This window comes from Sphaerodactylus townsendi, linkage group LG03, assembly GCF_021028975.2.
Source record: "Sphaerodactylus townsendi isolate TG3544 linkage group LG03, MPM_Stown_v2.3, whole genome shotgun sequence".
Classification (NCBI taxonomy): domain Eukaryota; kingdom Metazoa; phylum Chordata; class Lepidosauria; order Squamata; family Sphaerodactylidae; genus Sphaerodactylus; species Sphaerodactylus townsendi.
In genome coordinates, this window is record NC_059427.1 from 11,868,466 (window position 1) to 11,892,449 (window position 23,984).

General features: G+C 48.7%; 2 protein-coding genes across 2 annotated transcripts in view; one reads left to right on the forward strand and one right to left on the reverse strand.

Annotated features, from left to right (window-relative positions):
• The window catches only part of LOC125428885 (zinc finger protein 271-like), a 1,035,007-nt gene that overhangs the window by 61,192 nt on the left and 949,831 nt on the right, over positions 1 to 23,984 (forward strand). The window lies entirely within an intron of this gene.
• RNF5 (ring finger protein 5) lies at positions 6,048 to 19,415 on the reverse strand. Its single transcript, XM_048489565.1, has 6 exons — positions 19,258 to 19,415; positions 14,295 to 14,313; positions 13,438 to 13,550; positions 9,751 to 9,805; positions 9,343 to 9,454; positions 6,048 to 7,413 (listed from the first exon to the last, which is right to left on the reverse strand). The coding sequence occupies exons 1-6, from the start codon at positions 19,395 to 19,397 to the stop codon at positions 7,325 to 7,327; spliced, it is 528 nt and encodes a 175-aa protein (XP_048345522.1). The 5' UTR covers positions 19,398 to 19,415; the 3' UTR covers positions 6,048 to 7,324.

Below are 23,984 nucleotides of genomic sequence, written 5' to 3' on the forward strand. Positions count from 1 at the left end.
GTGAGTGGTAGCCTTCTATGTTTTAAATTACAAGCCCTCACTCCTGTTCATCCCCCACAAGGTTTTTTCTTCCTGGGATTTAGGCTCGCCTGCTTTCAATTTGGGCCGCATTCCAGTACTTTCAATCACTGCAGAACAGGCTTAATAAACTCAGCCACAGTGGGAATATTTCTCTGATCAACACATTTCTGATAGGAGAATTTGCACCTGCTTAAATTCTTACCACACAAGTGGTAAAAGGCCTGTATTGGAAATATTGGTCTTATTCAGAGGCGTACCAGGGATAAATGGCGCCCGGAGACAAATTGTCTCCAGGACGCCCCCAGGCTCTGCCCCCCCCACTGCCCTCGACCCCGCCCATGTCACCATGGGCATGGGCAAGGTCTAGGGTGCCTACCTCCCCTCCCAGACTCCCCCTGCCGGCTGGGCTCCCAGCCAGTAGCCTCTTCTGACCTCCCCTCTGGGCAGGCCAGAAGAGACTGAAGTTCCGGCCTCAGAGACCTTCTTTTATAAGCACTGAGGCCTGGGGGTGGGGCTTGGGGAGCAGGAAGGGGTGGGGGAGTCCAGGGCGTGGTTGAGGGTGCTTGGAGGCAGCAGGAAGTCCTGCCGTCTCATCGTTTTTGCGTGCCTCGGACGGGGTCGAGGCACGCGAGGACGACGAGACAGCAGAACTTCCTGGTCATGTGGGGGGGCCAATTTCGCACCCCCTACGTGACCAGAAGAGTGGCGCCTGGGGACAAGGGGTACCCCTTGTCCCTAGGCAGATACGCCACTGGTCTTATTGACGTTATTGCCTGCAGTACAACTGCTACCGGCTACGGAGGCCAATTCAAATCACTCTGGTGTTTTTCGAGGGAGCAGAGGTTTAGAGGATTTTTCTCAAGCTAGAGGGACACGATTTGATAAAGTTTACGACGACTGATTATAAAAACCCTAAGGAAAGAAGCCTGGAAATTTCAAAAGTTGTAGAAACTGGTGAAAAGCCACTGATACAACCCTAAGGCCAGCAGTAGTCTTAAATGTTGGCCATCGACTGCAAAGGATCCTAGGGTCATAAATTTAAATATAACAGCTGACATGTAGGGAAATGGGACTTGCCTGCGGGGCGGGAGGGAGTTAATTTGGCAAATCTGGTACTGTATTAGTGATTATACAAAACTTTACAACCAAGGTGGGTTTCATGAGTTGCCATTTTCTCTCCGCGCAAGAAACTGCTAATTAAGTGGTTAGCAGGCAGAAATGCAACACGTGGGTTTCTGCCGTTTTTTGGGGGATTTCCAGCCGTTGTGACACTTTGAAAAATATACGGCTCCCCCAAACAAGCGTGAAGAGAAATGGCAAAGGATAGCAGCAGTGAGGTAACGTGGGAGAGTTAAAATGATGCACAGCTCTAGCAACAGGATTCGGAAGAAGAGAATAATGCTGGATAAGTTGCCAGTCAAAATGGACGGGGAAAAAAACACGCTTTTGCCATATTTTGTGTGCATAAAAGCTTGGACTGCTTTGTGAGATTTGCTTTTTTAGTACAGCTAAAATGCTTTCGAGTAAAACAGTAGAATTGTCACAGTGTGCATGCACAAGTCCTACCATCCATGCACCTCCACAGGTTGTTGAGTTCAGCCCCCCGCCCCGCCATTTTATTCTCTCTCAAGCTGGTGCACAGAGCAGCAGAGTACTTGAATTCTCTCCTTGCCCCCTTTCCGTGGACAGTTCAAATAGGGCTGGTAATGGCAGAATGCTGTAGCTCTTTGCCAGAGGAAGTGTGAAGGATACCAGCTTGACCCACTGGCAATTCCAGTGTAAAGGACCTTTAGAGCTTGGCTAAAGGAGCAGTAGTGGTGTAGTGGTTAAGAGCAGGTGCATTCTAATCTGGAGGAACCGGGTTTGATTCCCCACTCTGCCGCTTGAGCTGTGGAGGCTTATCTGGGGAATTCAGGTTAGCCTGTGCACTCCCACACATGCCAGCTGGGTGACCTTGGGCTAGTCACAGCTTTTTAGGAGCTCTTTCAGCCCCACTCACCTCACAGGGTATTCGTTGTGAGGGGGGAAGGCCAAGGAGACTGTAAGCCCCTTTGAGTCTCCTTACAGGAGAGAAAGGGGGGATATAAATCCAAACTCTTCTTCTTCTTCTTAAAACCCACATGCCGACAACACTGTGCTAAAACACAAGCAAACTCAAGCCACCATCTCTGGTTACCAACAAGTCTGGCGAAGAACATCCTTTGGGCACTTTTGCACATGCAGAATAATGTACTTTCAATCCACTTTGCAGCCGGATTTTACGGTGCGAAATAGCAAAATCCACTTGCAAACAATTGTGAAAGTGGATTGAAAGTGCATGATTCTGCACGTGCGAAAATGCCCTTTAATGCGCAATTGAAGCTTTTCATGGCCTGAGAGCAAAGGACACCCCCATTAAGCCTCTCTTTAAAGAGAAGGATAACCCCCCACCCCACCCCCCGTGCTCCAAGGGCCTGTTAACAACCCTAAGCAAACTGCAAGAACCAGGAGAACCCGTTTTGCTCTCGGGTCTTTTTCTGAAACCTGCCCGGCTCCTGTAACTTCTGTAACTGCATTCCCCACGACACTCGCCAATATTTTGAAATCAGAAACAGGCGACCGTAATTAGGGGTCCTTTCAAACACGGAGTGAAAAACCCACACAACTCACAGTGGAAGAGAAACATACGGCAGCGGTGGGAGTGGAAGTATTGCATAGCGTGAAATACATTTAAGAGCATTGTACAAGCATGTTATTGCTGAACAGCAGAAGGGCTGGAGAGTATGAAATCTGCAATCATTTGATGGGGGGGAGGGTACGGGCATTGTGAGAAAATCCTTACCAAATGGAGCACTGAGATGATGATTACTTAGGGAAATATTAACATTATAAATACACATATACACGCCATGCCACCATTCTATACCAGCCCCCGAGTCCTGGGAATTATAGTTTGTTGAGGGAAATCTCTGGTGCTGCCACTCCCCCAGGTTGTTCTGTGGAAATGGAGAAATCACTTAAACAATTTTGTCTACAGTCTCCATTCAACCACACACATCCGAATCCTGGCTGTGTTTACTTAGCAGGAAGTCCCACCCATTTCAATGGGCCTTATTCCCAAGTACCCTGTTTCCCCCAAAATAAGACATCCTCTGAAAATAAGACGTAGTAGAGGTTTTGCTGAAGTGCTAAATATAAAGCATCCCCCGAAAGTAAGACGTAGCAAAGTTTTTGGTTGGAAGCATGCCTGACGAACAGAACACAGAAAAATAAGACATCCCCTGAAAATAAGACATAGCGCATCTTTGGGAGCAAAAATTAATATAAGACACTCTTATTTTCGGGGAAACATGGTATGTACAGGCAGGATTGTGGTGAAGGCTGGAGCTATATGGGGATGTTTCCAAAGGTAAGAGCGGGTATAAGACTCCAGGTGGAAGTAAATGCTTTTAAAGCACAGGGTCACATGTTCAGATTTACTGACTTTAACACCATCTACCGAAGCAGGACAGGTAAAGTGACCAAAAATCTTCACTCTTTCCCAGGAAATATTTGTTGACAAAAGTGGGCGTTTTAATCTTTTTTGTGCGACTGCAGACACAAATCAGATTAATGGAACGACAAAAGCAAATTATTTTTTGTGTATGCCAGTTGGGTCTTACACTTCAACGATGTTCCCTCCAGTTGGAGAGGGGCAAGAGATTTAGAGGGAAAAGAAGCACACGCCGCAATCCCCCTCCCCACACGCATTTCCCATGATTGAGATCGCAAAATCATTTGCCTGTTTTGGAAGTATAGCTTTTTAAAAAATATACAGCGTAATAGCATTAAACTCATCCACTGTAACCTGCGCACCATTTTGTGCTTGATCAGTTTCTCTTCCCCCAAACTGCCATTTTCCCCTATGCTCAGAAAAAGCTTTTCTTGCTACCGAACAACCCCACACCTCTCTTTCTACTTCCAAAGAACAAAAGCGGCATCTTTCAGGCTAAGTGAGCTCTCCCACTAGGTCAAAGAGTGTGTGCATGGCTCTTCTGCTCGGTCTGCAGAGAATAAGAATGCGCTTCGGTCCCATCAGCTATTTTGGCAATAGAAATACTGGGAAGGGAACTTTACCTGTTGAATTGTTGCTATGAAGTCACACCTTCCCCCTCCAACTTCCACAAGATTTGGGGGGGGGGGGGGACGGACACACCAGACTTCTGAATCAGTGAACAAAGCGATCCCCAGAGAACGTTATAGGTACGGAGCCCCAGTGGGTGGAATTTAGCCGGGGTGTGGTGGTGGTGGTGGTGGTGGGGGGGGGGCTAGGCTTTACACCTGAAGAGGTAAAAACCAATCTGTACGTCTCTACATATCCCCTCCCACAACAACTCCCTCACTTGTACATTTTTTTGGCCTATTCAATAAAGTATATTTTTTCCACTGGCAGTTCTCCATTATTTCTACTTTGAGGCATTAAAATTAAAATATTTCCCCTCCAAGAACGTTTGGCCTACAATGGCCCCCCAGCTGAAGTTCAGCCTCTCTCTTCATGCAGCCAGGCTCGCTTGAAGGAGCTACCTGGTTTGCAGATGAAACTTTTGGGGGCATTCCTGAGGGCCTAGGTCAGTGGTGGTGAACCTTTGGCACTCCAGATGTTATGGACTACAATTCCCATCAGCCCCTGCCAGCATGACCAATTGGCTGATGACCAGGGGCTGATGGGTATTGTGGTCCATAACATCTGGAGTGCCAAAGGTTCGCCACCACGGGCCTAGGCTTAAGGGAGAGGTGTGGGTGTGTCAGGCATTCTACCATGGGGCGGGAATTGTCTTCTGAACAAATCCACCCAGCTCCAGGAATAGAATTCCCCAGTTGTGTTTCCTATGCTGTCATGAGACCTGCAGCTTAAGGGAACTCTGTGGAACATCGCTTCCGGACACCGCGAGGGCGACTCAGGTTAGACTCGCCCATGCCGGTGGAGTCGTTACCTCAGCTTTCGAGTCACCTCCCGTTCCTACGCTGGCAACTTGACTCGTGTCTCCGGAGCCGAGTGCAGAGTGCGGGACCACCTCCCTGCACTGCGTTCCGATTGGTTTCTGAGTCCCCCGTTGGGTGCATGCCCAAAGCTTTTCGCACCGCCACGAGTCTCCCCTTCTGCGCATGGGCGAAATACTTAGCTGTGATTGGCTACATGGCAGAGTCGAGTCGACGGAGATTCCGCACTCCGTCGGCTTCGGCTCGAGCGCAACCCGAGTCCGCCAGTCGACTCAACTCCCCAGTAGAGCTCAGAAATTCAACGGCGAGGGGGGTAAGTCGAGTCAGACACGAGTCCGACGCTACATCTGGGCGGAGGACTTGGGTCAGACTCAAGTCGATCTAAGGTCGACTCCGACAATGCGGAAGGGGCCTCTGTTTCCAGAGGACAGGTGGCAGAACCAACCGGGCTGGGCGGCAGAATCTAGTAGCCAAGATGGTCTTAAAATACTAACTCTAGATGGGTCAGGCAGACAACTGTGAAGAAGAAAAAAAAAGACAGATGGAAAGCAGCCAGTGAGGCTCTCTGAGAGAGGGAACAGTGCCAAAATAAAAAGCAAACACTGGAAAGGAAGAGCACGCAGGTGTCTCAAAACAGACTGGGGAAGAGAACTAGGTCTATGAACAGGTGCTGCGACAAGAAGATAACCCTTGGCTGCTATGAGGTAAAAAAAATACGTATTCAATGCCTGAGGAAGCACCGGAGAATATCGGGGGAGAAGGAGAGAAGGTTGTAAAGAACAGGTGTCAAACTCGCGGCCCTCCAGATGTCATGGACTACAGTTCCCATCATCCCCTGCAGCATGATGCTGGCAGGGGATGATGGGAACTGTAGTCCATAACATCTGGAGGGCCGCGAGTTTGACACCTATGTTGTAAAGAATCAAGAGGCAATTGTATGTCTTCCTCTTTCTCAAATGGCAGAGTCAGTTCAAGCAAAATAAGCAACTTGCTATCCACGTGTGAGGTTCTCTCTGTCGTACACATCTCTAATTTAAAAAAACAAACACCCATTCCAGCACCAGGAATAAGAATCGTGGTTAATTTAATTACAGCATCGATTAAATTTACACCAAATTTCTGCTCATTCACTCAAAAAAAAAAAGTTGAATTTTCACAGAGACTTCTGGACCATGAAATACTGTCATTTGAGGAAAAAAGATATCTCCCAACGTGCCACAGCCCAAAACTGGGATCTCCCCCCCACCCCCAGACATGATGAACCCCCCCCCCACCCTACTGCACCCACAAACAGAATACCACCCTGTAATTCACTGTTCCAACTCGACTAGCTGGCCTCTTTGCAACAGCAGAAAAACTCTCATGTTCCAGAGAACAAGCTATGAGGGGCCTCTGTTACCATATTTTGGGGGGGGGGGGGGTGGATCGTACATGCCAAAGCTATTCATAATCCAGTGGTTGGCAACTGGAATGGCAGGACAGATGTGCCAATTTGGGGGGCTTCTAAGAATGACTCCCCTGCTCCGCTGAATACCTCCATCTTTCTGTCATTGTCCCCACTCTGCATAAGTTTTTGGACATGTGCATTTATGGAGAGAAAAGGGACATTCCCTCCACCCAACCAAACCCCTGTCCCTCATGAGTTACAACCATGTAAGAGATGGGGCAAAGGGCACTTCCAGTTTCTGTACGGTGCCCGCTCCAGCAATGGACGGCATGTAAGCCACAAACTACAGTGAAGGGGGATAAACGCAACAACGGAGCACGACGTCCAAGAAAAACTGCCCATCAGCCCTCTTACGCTCTCCCTTAGGAATCACCTGTAGCGACAATAAACCAAGGCTGCAAACCCTCCACCCCCACAGATGTGCAAGTAGCGGATGAGCAGCACAGCATCTGGAGGGCCGAAATGCAGTCCTCCGAGAAACAGACGGCCGCCCCCCTTCACGCCCTCCCAAATCTTTCCGACTGAGCTCCCCTGCCCGCAAAAAAAATCAAAAGGGGGAAGAACCGTTCTTCTGTTTGAGAATAAGAAGATTCCCCCCTCTTGATTAACTCACGGGACTCTCCCCCCTCCCTCCCCTTTCGAATCTCCAAAGTAGTCCTATTACATACTTTAATTCTGCTTTAGATGGGAACACACACACTTGTGGGGGGGGGGAGGGGCTGCCAGAGAAACGTCATGCCTAAATTACATCCTCATGACCCCTCCTGCCCAGCCTGTGCAACTTGGAGAGAGCTCCCCCCCCCCTCTGGCCTCCCCTTCTCCTCCCCCCCCCTCGTATCAAAGCCCTCATGTCCAGTTCTGAAGTCTTTAGAGTAGGGCAAGTCCAGCAGGATCCGGTCAGATGCTCAGCAGCCAGAAGAAAAAGAAGATGGCGATGAAGAGAAACAGAGAATCCTGCCAGCTCGAGGGCCTGACAATATCCGCCTCTGCGCAGAAAGAGGGATGGAGAAGGAGGTTAGATTTGAACACCAGGTAGCCGTCACCAAATGCTACGTCTGCTCTGCCACGACCACACCTGGCAGCCGCAGGAAGAGCATTGAAACTGACTTCTACTGAGCACGGCTACCCTCTGAAACTATCCCACAAAGTGGCCTGTGAGCCACGAAAGCTCATGCTGCAATAAGCATTGTCGGTCTTCAAGATAGAACTACGTTTTTTGTGTTCCGTGGTCAACCTTCAGTGTGGCGATGTTTTGGGAAATGGCTCCACCCTTTTTTAAGTCTTCTTAAACACTTCTTCACACAACTTGTGATTGGTGTTTGGAATATGCTGCCACAGGAGGTGGTGATGGCCACTAACCTGGATAGCTTTAAAAGGGGCTTGGACAGATTTATGGAGGAGAAGTCGATCTATGGCTACCAATCTTGATCCTCCTTGATCTGAGATTGCAAATGCCTTAACAGACCAGGTGCTCAGGAGCAACATCCGCAGAAGGCCATTGCTTTCATATCCTGCATGTGAGCTCCCAAAGGCACCTGGTGGGCCACTGCGAGTAGCAGAGAGCTGGACTAGATGGATTCTGGTCTGATCCAGCTGGCTTGTTCTTATGTTCTTAAGTCAAAGACTTTTTGGATAATTGGTCAGGGTCTTACAGAGAGGTACCAAATTGAAGGGCACAAGCAGAGGAGGTGATGTGTCCTACCTCCTCCCAATCAAGACAGAAAAGGAAAAAATACCTATAAGGTATGTGTCAGCCATGAGAACTTACCCATGGCACAGAGAGGTGTGCTGCAATAAAATGAGTGCCCAGCTTGCTGGGGGCCAAGTGTAGATGTCTGGGAAGGACAGCGGCAAACCGTCCAATGAACACGGTCTGCCAAGTAAACGTTGTGATACTGTGTTTCCCCGAATATAAGACAGTGTCTTATATAAGACAGTGTCTTATATGGCTGAACCTGGATTGAAAAGTGCCAGCAGATGACTGATACTGGGACAGACTAAGGGAATATAAGACAGTGTCTTATAAGACAGTGTCTTATATTAATTTTTGCTCCCAAAGATGCGTTATGTCTTATTTTCAGGGGATGTCTTATTTTTCTGTGTTCTGTTCGTCGGGCCTGCTTCCAAACAAAATCTTTGCTACGTCTTACTTTCGGGGGATGCCTTATATTTCGCACTTCAGCAAAACCTCTACTATGTCTTATTTTTAGGAGATGTCTTATATTCGGGGAAACAGGGTAGGACGACAGATCATGGGTCAGCCCCGTCCCAATGCTTGCGCACCTTTTGAAGTGTCAGCCAAACTCTATGAAACGCGTCCCACGATTGGCTCCAAGAATTCTGTTTGCAGCTGTTTGAAAAATAATCCCTTCCCAGCCATTGGCTTAGCAACTGAGGAGTCAGGGAACGCTTTATGAACATTCCAACTGGTTGAACATGGATTGAAAAGTGCCAGCACACGAGCCACTGATACTGGGACAGACCAAGGGAAGGAGGCGGCACGGCCAACCGTTAAGTTGGGCACGAGCAGCCCTCGGACAGGATGTGCACACGGCATGCTTGTGAGCACACACAATCGAGTGGCTGACCATGGTACAATCTATTCTCTTCAGGACGTTACTTGGCTTTAAGAGCGGTCGTCAGATCAAAATGCATTTGACCTATTTGCAGGCTCTTATCGCTTCGTGGTGGTTCAGCAGGAGAAACGCCTCCTTCAAGAGCGGCGTGATGGGAATTGGTGCAGACGCCAGACACCGCTCCACAATGCAGCGAGCAAAAAGCCAAGTCAGATCTGCTCCAAAACAGAGCCGACCAGGTCAAACTCTTCACAATGAACCAAAACGTAATTGAAAGGAAGCACATGAAAGGGTACAGATAAGCTCGCCGCCTTACCTGCTTTGAAAGCAGAAGCTTACCTGCTCTTTCTCCCGGGCCACTGTAGCCGGTAGCAAAAAACCCAAAGGGGAACGCGCCGATGCCGAACGCCATATGGAAGCCGGTGGCTGCATCGGGGAAGCCGCCCACGCCCTGCCAGTGAGAGAGGAAGGGGGTGGAGGAGGAAGAGTTACCAGTCTGTTGCCAAAAGAAGAGCTTCTGCTGAGACGGAGGATGGGGGTGCAGCCTAGTGGTCAGAGGGTTGGGCTAAAGCTCAGGAGGGTGGGAGTTCATGCCCCCACTCAGCCACGAAGCTCTCAGGCTAACCTATCTCACAGTGTTGTTGTTGGGAGAGGACCGTAGTGACAGCCACACGCGCTTTGAAGGACGAGCAGAATGTAACTGGAGAGACACAGGGGAGCAGGGGGCTGATGACACACTACACTCACCCCTCGGGACTCGGGCTCCGGCCGCTGCCCCCGTGGCCGGGGAGGTGTCTTCAACCTGTGAGGAAACAGACAAACGGGCACTGCAACTGTGCCTTCAGCCCCTCTGCTTTCCACACTACACAGGGCCAAGTGGGGCCTACAACCCAAACTCTGCATCCTGTCCCTGTTCCCCAAATTCAGATGAACTATGCAAGACCTGCTTATTTTACACAGCGTGTTCCATGTTTTGCACCCGTGAACTGCAAGGAATCTTCACGCTGCCCAAGTGTGCTTCCAAGCACGTCCTTCCCGAGGACTAGAGTCTCGATTCGTGATTTAAAGAAAGGAAGCCAAGTTCTGCCCCTTGGCAAAAACCACAGCGTTCACATGAGCTGGATCCCAGCATGCACACATGAACGCAGAAGCTCAGAACACAAGTCCACCCGACAGAGGCAGTCTAGTGTAGCGGTTATAAGGCCAGACGACAACCTGAGAGCTCCAGGCCTGAATTCACAGTCTGCCACGGAAGCTCACATGACTGAACCAGTCACACACTTCTTAGCCTAACCTACCTTGTGGGGCTGTTGTGAGGCTAAAAGAGAGGCGAGGAGAACAATGTCATCTGTGTTGGGTCCCCACTGAGGAGAAAGGAGGGGAACATATGCAATAACATTCAAAAGTTAATGCTGCCTCCTATGGCTCTCTGGCAGAGAAAGATCCAGCCACGCTATGTCAGAGATCCTAAGGGTGGAAACTTGGTGCGTAGAAAGCTTATCAAATTTTTAAATCTTTTCAGTTAGTCTCTGGAACCAGCAGAGAAGAGGAGCAGTGGAGAAGAGCAGTGGGCCAGAAAGGGCTCTGGTTTTTCTTTACAGAGGGCTTTTCTCAAAGCCACATCTTTTAAACAGTGTATTTTAAACAGGGGTTTTCTCTTTTCTCTCCTTGTCCTGGGGCTGCTGATTGGTGGAGGCTGCTGAAGGGGTGGGGCTTCTCAAATTTTTAAATCTTTTCAGTTAGTCTCTGGAACCAGCGGCCACTAACCTGGATAGCTTTAAAAGGGGCTTGGACAGATTTATGGAAGAGAAGTTGATTTATGGCTACCTATCTTGATCCTCTTTGATCTGAGATTGCAAATGCCTTAACAGTCCAGGTGCTCGGGAGCAAAAGCCGCAGAAGGCCATTGCTTTCACATCCTGCATGTGAGCTCTCACAGGCACCTGGTGGGCCACTGCGAGTAGCAGAGAGCTGGACTAGATGGAGTCTGGTCTGATACAGCAGGCTTGTTCTTATGTTCTTATCACCGCTTGACGGTTAAGCTCCCGCCCTTCGCCTACATCAGCGGCACAAATGAGTATTTTGCCTCATCTGTTTTGTTCCTGCTGTGAGGGGGGGGGGGGGGGGCTTGGTGGACCAAGCCAAAGATCCATCTAGTTCAGTGTCCTTTTTTCCCCTCACAGAACAAATAGTGTTCCTCACAGGACAGACACATCCTTTTTTCCCCTCACAGAACAGACAAGCAGGACGGGCTTTTTCTGCAGCTTGACACATTCCAACATCTCGTATTCAGCGATACACTGCCTCTGTACATGGAGGTTCCGCAGCAGCTACTGTGGCTACCGGTCAGCCTCTTCTCTATGGCATTGTTTAACACCCTTCCAAAGGCCAACTAAAGCAGCAACCGCTGCTATATTTTGGGCAGTGAATCACAGTTTATTAAGCATTGATGCAATACTGGCTAGGGGTCTGCAACCTGCAGCTCTATAGATGTTCATGGACTACAATTCCCATCAGCCCCTGCCAGCATGATGGGATTTGTAGTTCATGAACATATGGAGAGCCGCAGGTTGCAGATCCCTAGGCTAGGAAAAGGACCTTGTCAGGTAAGGGAACTTGGCCCAATCCTACAGAGTCCTCCTCTCACACCTGCGGTCCTTTGCTTGGCCACTTTTCTCCTATCTCTCCTCCTCAGAGCAGCAGTACATAGTTGGATCTTCCTCATTTTATCCTCACAACAACCCAGTATGGTAGGTGCAAAAGTCAACATAGTGTTTAATGCTGAAAACAGTAACAAACAATAACACTAGGACCAGCTTCAGAGCCAGTGGACCAATGTCGCACCAGAAAGCTGTCAGGGGTCAGTGCTATCAGTCACAGACCAGGAAAGGGCTTTGGGCATCTTAGTCAATAGTTCCATGGGAATGTCAACTCAATGCATGGCAGCTGTGAAAAAGGCAAACTCTATGCTGGGGATAATTAGGAAAGGAATTGAGAATAAAACTGCAAAGATTGCCATGCCCTTATATAAAGCAGTGGTGTGACCGCACTTGGAGTACTGTGTTCAGTTCTGGTCACCACATCTCAAAAAGGATATCGAAGAGATTTAAAAAGTGCAGAGAAGGGCAATGAGGATGATTGAGGGACTGGAGCGTCTTCCTTATGAGGAGAGGCTGCAGCGTTTGGGACTCTTTAGTTTGAAGAGAAGACGTCTGAGGGGGGATATGATTGAAGTCTATAAAATTATGCATGGGGTAGAAAATGTTGACAGAGAGGAATTGTTCTCTCTTTCTCACAATACTAGAACCAGGGGGCATCCATTGAAAATGCTGAGGGGAAGAATTAGGACTAATAAAAGAAAACATTTTTTTCACACAACGTGTGATTGGTGTTTCAAATATGCTGCCACAGGAGGTGGTGATGGCCACTAACCTGGATAGCTTGAAAAAGGGCTTGGACAGATTTATGGAGGAGAAGTCGATCTATGGCTACCAATCTTGATCCTCTTTGATCTGAGGTTGCAAATGCCTTAGCAGACCAGGTGCTCAGGAGCAGCAGCAGAAGGCCATTGCTTTCACCTCCTGCATGTGAGCTCCCAAAGGCACCTTATGCTGAAGCTTCACGAAGACCACTGGATGGTAGTTAGCGCCTCTTTAATGAAGATATGAACTTCCTCATGATCAGTGAACACCTGCCTTACACTGAATCAGATTATGGGTTCCTCAAGCTCAGTACTATCTACTCCAGGGGTCTGCAACCTGTGGCTCTCCAGATGTTCATGGACTACAATTCCCATCAGCCCCTGCCAGCATGGCCAATTGTAGTCCATGAACATCTGGAGAGCCACAGGTTGCAGACCCCTGGTCTACTCTGACTGGCAGCGGCCCTCCGGGGTCTTAAGCAGAAGTATTTTACATTTCCTACTGCCAAGTCCTTTTAACTGGAGATGCCAGAGAACCTGGGACCTTCTGAGCACAAAGTGAGTGCCTCTTTAATGGAGCCACTGAGCCACGGCCCCTCCACACAGACACAGCAAACCACACCAGCTGTCCTCCTTACATCCTCCAACACGTCCATTGGTGAGTCATAATGTGGATATGTATTAATTTAAGAAGAAGAACTGGAGATTCAGGGAAGGGAGGGAGACATCTAATTTCTTTTTTTTACAAAGCGCTTTCAAAAAAAGCGTTCTGTAATCCTCCAACCAATTTACGCTCTTTTGTTGCATGTGCTCCCTCTCCGGCTTCACTTTCTCTGAAAAGGAGACATAAAACAGTCCCGCAAGAGGCTGACTGAATGACACGAGATTTTGCGGGATAAGAACGATTGATCTACCAGGACAAAAGAAACAGCCGCTGTAGCTCAGAAGTGTAGCAGTACGGAGGTCTGTCAGCACTGAAAGGAAGACGGAAAACCCGGTGGGAAAAGGATTACCTGGGATCCTGCTGGGCCGAGCTGCCACGACCGTAGAGCGGGATGACTTTGTCGCGGCTGATTCCTGCCTTGCATACGGGGCACTCCTGACGCTCCGGCCGTGTTTCTAGCCACTAGGTGGGAAAAGTAGGATGATGAATGAGGAGAAAGCTCTTACCCCCCCTCCCTCAGCTAACTCCGCAAACTACAGCTTGAGAAGCTGCCACACCCCCCACTATACAGCAGACAGATGGATAACCTCTTTCAGGAATAGGAGTCTCAGTTACGATCATGGCAGTCCCCCAGCCCTGAACATATGGGTGTCAGAAGGCAGGAAGTATGGCAGATCCCCTAATACTGCCTAGTACCCACTAAACATGGTTCATATAAAAACAGAAAACTGCAGTGAACTGGGGTGCTGTGTAGTTTCCGGGCTGTATGGACGTGTTCTAGCAGCATTCTCTCCAGGAGAGAATGCTGCCGGAACACGGCCATACAGCCCGGAAACCACACAGCACCCCAGTGATTCCGGCCGTGAAAGCCTTCGACAATATACTGCAGTGAACATTCAATGACCTTCCAAGAGCTCCTCTCAGGATGAGGAAAAGCGTCCTAGAAGGTACCTTAAACAAATAAGAGCTTCATTTCAACATCCAGCTGGTTTTCCAAGGAAGAATTGTTTTATCTTAGGATACACAATGTACTAATAATTAAGAAGGGCCACTGAACTTGGGCAGAGTTATGAGTGGGCACCACAGCGCCATGTTGGAGACCTCTGCAGTAAATAAATAAAACAATAAGTCCCTTGATGATATAAGACTTAAACATCTTACTGTCCCTCTAAACACATACCCAGAAAGAGATGCAAAAAGACTCACCTGGTGAAGGCAAGGCCAGCTGAAAGAAAGAGAGAGAAAATAGCCTTACTATTTGGACATGCTTATTTATTGATTGATTTGATTTTTAGGCCTCCCTTCCCCTTCCAGGCTCCTCCAAAGACAAAAATTGTTCTGCTAGATTCAGGGGTCTGCAACCTGCGGCTCTCCAGACGCTCATGGACAACAAATCCCATCAGCCCCTGCCAGTATGGCCAATTGGTTTCTGCCTCCCTCCACCTGTGCTCCACCCTCAGGCTCACCTGCATGGCAGCCATGCCCTTCCCAACTCTGTGTGGGCTTCATCTGTCAGTGTCACAACCCGACTTGCCCAATGAATGAGTCAGTACTTTGAAAGCAGAATTCTTACGAATTGATTGCAAGCATAGAAAAGCTGTTGACTAATATTGTCAGAACTGAGTACAGTGGAACAGGCAAAGCATTATAACCCCCGGTATAGATAAGTCAGGCACACAATTCACCCCCCCCCCCTTTACCTTCACTGTGGTGGGAAAGTACAGTCATACACTCACACGTACACACATTCCGCAGGTGGTGAGAACTGGGATGAAGGGACTCAGTCTCAACCTCCCTCCCTCCCCTGCAGCTGCAGAACTAGATAAGGGCATAGGGAGTAATCGAAAGCAAAGCAATTCTCAAGGCTGCTTCAGCATTGAGCTCTGTGTAGGAAGGAATATGGCAGGACCCTGGCTAAAACGTTAGAGGGTCATGACAGCCAGCCTGCTACCCACAGCAGGCCCATACCTCCCCAAGGGGACTCATCTGCTCTGAGCCCCAATCCAGACAAACAGCACTGGGCCACCTCAGCTGGATTCCCCCTCAACCGCGCATCAGGCCAGTGAAGGCTGCTTGCCTACTCATGAGGAGAACCGCTCTTCACGAGAGGCTGTGCCACCACTAAGGCTATGGGGGGAGGGGGAGTGGCCAGGCATCCCTTGATCATAACTGAGAATTCTCTCCAGAAGGGAGATTTTGTATAGCACTTTAATCACTATTCACAGAAGAGTCTCACTTCTGCAAGCTCCTTTGGAATGAGTTTCCCACTGAAAAACAGGGCGAAAATCCAAACAAACAAACGGCCACCCATTGTTCTGTCAAGGACTGAAAGCTCAGAGGGCATCTAAGCAAATTCCCTGACTAACAGCAAAAGGATCATTCTAGGAACCATGAAAGGAGCTTCAACTCTTAAAAGCTCATACTCGGAAAATCTTGCTGCTCTGTAAAGTGCTACTGGACTAGAATCTAACTGTTTTACCAACACAGCTAGGGAAGACCCAAGAAACCCCAAACTATAGAAGCACATGAAGCTTTCTTATACTGTGTCAAGTTGTTGACCAGTACTGCCTGTTCTGATGGACAGCACTCACGCAAGTCTCAGACTTAAATGCATTACGTTTTTCAAAAGAATATAGATGCCACTGCGATTAATATAAGAACATAAGAACAAGCCAGCTGGATCAGACCAGAGTCCATCTAGTCCAGCTCTCTGCTACTCGCAGTGGCCCACCAGGTGCCTTTGGGAGTTCACATGTAGGATGTGAAAGCAATGGCCTTCTGTGGCTGTTGCTCCCGAGCACCTGGACTGTTAAGGCATTTGCAATCTCAGATCAAAGAGGATCAAGATTGGTAGCCATAAATCGACTTCTCCTCCATAAATCTGTCCAAGCCCCTTTATATATATAATATTCATTTGAACATGATGCTGAACTCATAGCAGCATTTTGTTATCAGGTGTTTCTATCATCAACAGATGCTAATAATACAGCTAATGCGGGGGTCCGCAAAATTTCCGGATGTTTAAAAAAGGCCCTCATACTCAAAAAGAGTGGAAACCACTGCCATAGGCTGTAGTCCAGTAATTTATCAGGAAGGAAGTTTTTGTGCCCCCAATACAGAATCATAAAGTTGGAAGAGACCATAAGGGCCATCAAGTCCAAACCCCTGCCATGCAGGAACACACAGTTAAAGCACTCCTGATATATGGCCATCCAGCCTCTGTTTAAAAAACTCCAAAGAAGGAGACTGCACCACCCTCTGAGACAGTGAATGCCACTGTTGAACAGCCTTACCACCAGGAAGTTTAGGTAAAATCTCTTTTCCTGCATCTTGAATCCATTACTCCTTGTCCTAGTGATGGCGAACCTTTTCGAGACCGAGTGCCCAAACTGCAGCCCCAAACCCACTTATTTATCGCAAAGTGCCAACGCGGCAGTTTAACCTGAATAACCCCCTCAAGCAGGGACCAGCCTGCTGTAGCCTCCAGCAAGTCCACATGCGCTGCTCTGCGCCTGTCTAGCATCTCTGCCACCTCGCACGCCCCCCGCCCCCCCGCCCCTTGAGGCAGCAGCCACCTGGAGTACAGGCACCAGCCCCGCCAGCTGAGTCCTCCCTGCTCACTGAGGTGCCCGCACATCAAGTCCAGCGGCCCAGGCCAGCCTAGATGTGGGGTGGGTGCAATTCCCCCCCACAACACAAACTCTGTGCACGTGTGCCCACAGAGAGGGCTCTGAGTGCCACCTCTGGCACCCGTGCCATAGGTTCGCCACCATGGTCCTAGTCTCTGGAGCAACAGAAAACAAGCTTGCTCCATCGTCAGTATGACATCCCTTCAAATATTTAAACATGGCTATCGTGTCACCCCTTAACCTTCGCTTCTCCAGACAAAACATACCTAACCCCTTAAGCTGCTTCTCAAAGGACATGGAATCCATACCTTTTACCATGTAATATATGTTAACTTGGAAGCAAGTCTCACTGTGTATCCAAAGATATACAGGTTCAAAGCCATAGCTGGCTTTAAAAACAGCTATCTGAAACACTAAGGGGGATTTTTATAAAAACCCTGGGACCGCTCTTATATTCACCCTGCTCTTTTTCTAAGGAGCTCTCCCTTCCCCATTTTATCCTCTCAATAACTATTCAGGTATGTCAATATGAGTGAGAGTGACCAGCTGAAGGTTACCCAGCAAGCTTGTGGCAGAGAGGGGATTTGAACCCGGTCCTTTCAGATCCTAGTCTGACTCTCTAATCACAGTGGCTGTTACTTTTATTTAAAAACAAGTTGCTTTCTTTGGGATAGGCCCCTGTCCCCACCCCAATTACTCGCTCAGCATTAATCCTCATTTTAGATGTACTCCCTTTGAGATTCTCCTGAGCCTCTGCATCATATAGTTGGGGCACAAAGTCCAGCTGCCTTTTGGTGGCTAAGAACAGAGGGCAGTTATGACCTCCCTTGAACCCTCCTGTTCAGTTTGCCTTAGCTCAGTCCACTCCTTTAGTGATCTGATCCATTATCTCCCTTCTTTAGTGATCTGATCCATTATCTCCCTTCTTTAGTGATCTGATCCATTATCTCCCTTCTTTAGTGATCTGATCCATTATCTCCCAAGGATCCACAGAACCTCCTCACGCTCCATGTTCGTAAGCACCACTTCTTTCATTTTATTCCAATTAACTGATCATAACCCCTCTTTCTAACATTTTAGTAGTTGCCCTGTACACAGCTATCAAAAGCCACATATATGTTGCCACCTGAAGTGGCAGGGTCTCACACAAAGGGGAAACTGTGCCCCGGGCATGCGTGCGCCCCGCACCCCTGCCACGCCCCTGCACTAGTGCGCGCCTGGTGCATCGCGCACCCCCCTGCCCCCTTGGCGCTACGCCACTGCTCAGACATTTCCAAGGGAAGAGGGTTTTAAACACAGCGTGGCCTTGTGGGATTCCTGCTCTGGAACATTATAGAGAAGGCTTTGGCTAGTCACACTCGTGAAACTGTCTTAAACTGACCTAAACCCTTCCCTTGGTCCATCAAAGTCAACACTGCCTAGTCAGACTGGCAGGAGGTCTCTTTCCCAGGGTCTCAAGAAGAGGTCTTTCACCTCACTGACTGTCCGGTCCTTCTAACTGGAGATGTACGAATCTGGGGCCTTCCGGATGCAAAGTACAGGCTCTTCCACTGAGCCACAGCCCCTATGGCAGCATACAGCAGTGGTACCGGCACCAATACGGAGTAAGTGTCCAGTGTGCAGTAGTGTTCAGAACATCAAGTGAAGACCCACACACCCACATTATATCTGACAATGGAAATGCTGATTCCCAAAAGCTCACGCGCTGAGCATCTTGTTGGTTTCTCAGATTCTCCTGGACGCCAATCTAGCTGTCCCGCTCAATCAAATAGCCCATTGTCAAACAGGGATGTAAAGAAGATAATATCAAGGACAGGAGAGCCACGTCAGCTAGTCAGATATATGGCAAAAAAGCAACCGGGAAGCTTTCTTAGGCAGGATACCATTAGGTTCCATGACCACACAAAGCGGCCTTACACAGAATCACATTATGGGATTACCTAGTTCAGTGACATCTGCTCTGAATAACAGGAGCATTTCGGGTAGAGGTTTTCCCACCACACCTCTGACCTGGTCTTTTTAAAAACTGGACGACACCAGGGATTGAACCTGGCACCTTTTGTGTGCAAAGCAGTATTGTCCATTGAGCCACAACGATACCAGTGATCCTGCACAATTTGGACTGAACCTGCAAAGCAAGAGCTCTAGACACCCACCACCGGGACACAAGATCCCACACAGACCCTTTTTAAAAAAGCACTTTCACGCCAACATAATCCATCCCCTTTTCTGCCTTTTATGAACCACAACACTTTGGGTCTGGCTCAGTGCTTGGAACAGCAGCCAAAACAGGCAGAAGGTCAACAGGTGCAGTTCTTCCTGATCGGAGAATAAAGTGAAGGGGAAAAGAGTCACCAGCTCGGTTTCTGCTCAACAGAATGCTACAAAAGGGGTGGGGGGCTTCAAAAAAATGGGGACAACTTTCTGCCCAGAGCCTGGCAACCCGCTTTTGCATACATTTTACTTGCCCCCTTCCACCACACCCCTTCATTCCCCTCTCCTCCACCACCACCCCCTATTCAGCCTCGCTCCAACCTCACCAGTATAAATGGCCACAGAGACCAATGACTGCTTCTCTTGCGGGCTCCAAACAGATATTGCACTCAAAAGCACTCCGATCGCGATTTGACCCCTCGGACCCCCCGTCCGGGTCTCCCGGACCCGTCCCGGCCGCCGCCATCTTCCGCCCTCACTTAATCGACGGGAGGGCTTTTGGAAACGCCCTCTGAACAACGATTGGTCTAACAATGCTCTTTCACGCCCTTCCTTCTTTTCATTGGAGAGAGGAGCAGTCAATTGTAGTATGAGGGAAGTCGATTGCGCAGATTCCTTTTGATCCCGCCTACAGCTTTGTGTGGGCGTTTGAAACTTTTTCATTGGCTACATTAGGTGGCTGTCGAAGTGTACACCAATGAGTGTTCTCTCCCCACCTCAGTTCATCGATCAAAATAAAATCTCATGTGACGGGAAAAAAGAGGTGTGTCCTTGATTGACAGAAATGCGAGCCTCTCAGAAAGTACGAAGCGACAAGGATGGGTGGGATTGACTGACTGAAAAACGCTACAGTTAGCTACACGCCTGCTAGCAAGGCGATTATGATTGGTCGTGGCGTAGATGTGGGCGGGACGAACCTTAATCGACGTTTTCTTTAACCAGTTGAGGAAGCGGATGCTCCGGGCGAACCGGTGGGCGGAGTTTGATGCCGCGCGGAGCTGTAGTGTGCGTGTACCTTTATAAGAGGAAGAGTTATTGAGGGTCAAAGGTCATTTCCTGCCTGGGGCCTGTATAAACAATCAGCAGTGTTGCTGTAGGCGGAGTATAAATGAAAACAAACAAAACAAAAATGAACCCGCTGACCCCACAAACGACACGCCCCTTTTCTGTTTCTGACATGCTTGTCAGTCCAGAGTCTGTTGACGTAGTCATAGCAACCACACCTGTTTAAGTGATGCTGCTGCCATGGCAACCTTATCTCCATCAGCATAATTGCCTTTTTCTTTCTGCCATCAAGTTGCAGCTGACTTATGGCCATCCCATGGAGTTTTCAAGGGAGGAGAAGGTGGTTTGCCATTGCCTACCTCTGCATCTTGACCCTGGTACTGCTTGGAGGTCTCTCATCCAAATGCTACCAGGATCAGGACTGAGAGTGTATGAGTTGCCCAAAGTCACCCAGCAAGCTTCTGTGGCATGAGTGCATATTTGAACCTGGATTTCCCAGGTCCTAGTCCAACATCTTAACCACTACGCTTCGTTAGCTCTCACTACAGCCTACACCGGTTTAAAAATAATTTACACAAACACATACATATATAGTTTAAAATTATACACACACATAATTTTAAACAAATGTTGGTTATATCAATATTTATAGTGATAAACCAAACTCATCACAGCTGTCCCCTGCCATCATGGCAAAATACAACAGAGCTATCCCTGGCCACCACTGTAGCGGCAGCACCCACTGCCCCTTGCCACAACTCCTACTTCCATTTGTTGCAGCTCACAGTCACTGTGTAACTCATCAGAACCCCCAAGGATTATGTCACATGTAAAGCAGCTGTCCTTAAGTACACTTACTTGGAGGCAAGTCCCACTGTGCTCAGCTGGATTTATTGCCAAATGGAGGACTGTCAGTGTAATAATCATTCCTGCCAGCGTCATGGCAACCCACAGGCATCATAACTGTGGCCATTGCCATGCTGACCCACTTTTATTAACCCTCCATAGGCCAAGCAAAGGTCCATCATAAGTTCTGCTTTTCTGCTCCTTCCCACCTTTCCCCGGCTAGGCAGGAGCAATTCCATCCACTCCCCTGCCAGCATTTCTAGGGGATGGGTGGGGTTTCTTTTAACAAAAAATGTTGATGCTTTTGATCTATCACTTCTGCAGTGGATTGTTAAACAGCCCTTAAAAAAATAAAAAAGAGGCAGGGAACAACTTCCTGTCCCAGAAACAAGGGTCAGGAAAACTGGTGGCTGAGCTCAGGGGAAGCAGTGGGGCACCTCCTTACATGTAAATGAGGAAACATGGGGAGACCCTACTGTGAAGCACGCAGCTGCAGTGCAAACTGTAAGTGCAAAAAGAGTCTTTCTCTCTTTCTTTCTCAACCCAAATCAGGGTGGGGTCTGGATCAGTGGTGGGATCCAAAAATGTTAGTAACAGGTTCCCATGGTGGTGGGATTCAAACTGTGGCATAGCACCAATGGGCCTGGGCGGGGCATGACGGGGGCGTGGCCAGGCATTCTGAGGGCGGGGGATTCCTGGGTGGGCAAGGACGCAGCCGCTGCGCCGGTCCTTGGGTGGGAAACGAATGCACGCAGGCGCAGGCTGCCACGCACGCCGGTGCACCTCCTGCTAGACTGCTTCAAGTTCTGCGCGCTACTGCTGAGAGTAACTAAGGCAAAAATCACGTGGCAAAATCACCAATTACAAAATCACCCTCTCAGCACACACAAATAATTAGTAACCTACTCTCGGGAACCTGTGGGAACCTGCTGGATCCCACCTCTGATTATGCATGCATGCAGTATGATCCAATGCGAGGTCATGCGCACCTGATAAATGGGCTGAGAACAATAAGGATCTGTTCTCAGAAAGAAGAACTTGTAGGAAGCGCTGGTGGTGTGGATGAAAAGTATTACACCGAAACTGGACTTGGTATTGGGAGACAGGTCTTTAGGAGCGGTATACAGAGAGAGCCAGCGTGGTGTGGTGGTTAATAGCAGGTGCACTCTCATGTGGAGAACCAGGTTTGATGCCCTGCTCTGCCACTTGAGTTGTGGAGGCTTATCTGATGAACCAGATTAGCTTTGTGCACTCCAACACATGGCAGCTGGGTGACCTTGGGCTAGTCACTGTTCTTTGCAGCTCTCAGCCCCACCCACCTCACAGTGTATTTGTTGAGGGTGGGGAAGGAGATCGTAAACCCCTTTGAGTCTCCTTACAGGAGAGAAAGGGGGGATATAAATCCAAAGAAGTCGTCGTCGTCGTCGTCCTCCTCTATCTCTGAATAGCAGCAGCAGGGTGGAGTAGAGGGCACATCAGCAAGCAAGAACTTTTTGTACTGTTACTTTCGGTTGTGGGACTTCTGGGACCTCTTGCTAGCCAACATGCAACCAACAATATGCATTGGACTGGATGGCTTTGTTTGCTCTGATCCAGCAGTTGTCTTCTGATATTTTTCTTATAATGTCCTTAATACACAGGAAATGGAAGCCAGACAGGATAAATAAACGGCTAGATGGGGACAACTGAAGAAACCTGGCAGAGCTTAAGGTAAGGAGGAGATGTATGTTGTGAAGGGTGAGGGAAGGAACTAGAAGGCAGATCAAGAAGTGGGTCGAGGAAAGGGCTGCTGAGCTCAAAGTCTCTACAGGGAAATTCTGCCAGCTGTCTTTTTTGCTATTAGTGCAGTGTCATGGCAGGAAATGAGCATGAGAAGCAGTGGATAGTGGGGATGAGTTTGAAGTCAGCCAATTCCTTGCTTGCAGGTTTCTTCTACAAAGTGATGGCGAACCTTTTCAAGACCGAGTGCCCAAACTGCAACCCAAAACCCACTTATTTATTGCAAAGTGCCAACACGGCAATTTAACCTGAATACTGAGGTTTTAGTTTAGAAAAAATGGTTGGCTCCGAGGCATGCGTTACTTGGGAGTAAGCTTGGTGGTAGTCGGTGGCTTTGCTTTAAAGCAACCGTGCAACTCTTCCAACAGGTGAATCACGACCCTAGGAGGGTTTACTCAGAAGCAAGCTCCATTGCCAGCAACCGAGCTTACTCCCAGGTAAAGGATTGCACTTTAGTTTAACAGCGCTTAACAGGGTTATCCACACTACTTCCCCAAAACTAGGTCTTAGGTTTAATGCTAATAATCGAGCCCAGCAGCCCAGGCCAGCTTAGATGTGCGGGGGGAGGGGGACTCTGTTTGCGTGTGCCCACAGAGAGGGCTCCTAGTGCCACCTCTGACACCCGTGCCATAGGTTCGCCACCACTGTTCTACAATGTTCCCAGTGGGCTGAGACATTGGAAAATGAATACCAAACTGTCTTTGTCACAATTAACACCCAAATTGTAATGAATGTAGAAATTCACATCTGGATCTTGACAGTTCAAGACTGTGTATGCACTTTGCCGTCAGGTCACAACTGGCAAAGGAAATGTTTCCTGGGAAATCTTAGGCTGGCTCTCAGTAACTCTACCTGGTCCCAGACAAATAGGAACTCAGAGGCACACCAGTGAATGCAGCGCAGCTATCCTGCAGCTCAGTTGCCCAAGGAGAATTCGTTGAGCCTTAATACCATTGATTCTGGGCTGCAATGACTGCCAACCATTTCTGGCATTATCCCTGCATTTTTAGACGTTTACAAAATGCATCTGGGATTGCCAATATGCACATGTAAATGTCATTATTCGCCAAGTTTCAGTCATTGTAATGGGATAATAGAATATCATAGCAGTAAAGCCCATTTTAAAATGAAATAAAATGGGCTCTAGATGGGGGAAGGGCAGGCAGGATAGAACTGTTTCCCTTACCTTGTTCCCCTACCCCTGCACAGCTTTGGAAACAGAGAAGCGGCCCTGATCATACATGAAGGGCTCAGCTAGCTCAGGCCCGCATGGAGGATTAGGCTATTTTCCCTTCCTCTTTGTTTCCAAAGTCCTATGGGGGCCTTATCCTCCATGCTGGACTCAGCACACTGATTCCAACATGGAAGATCAGGCCCACTTCCCCCCCCCCCCCCCCCAGCTCACTTCCCGAGGCCCCTGGGT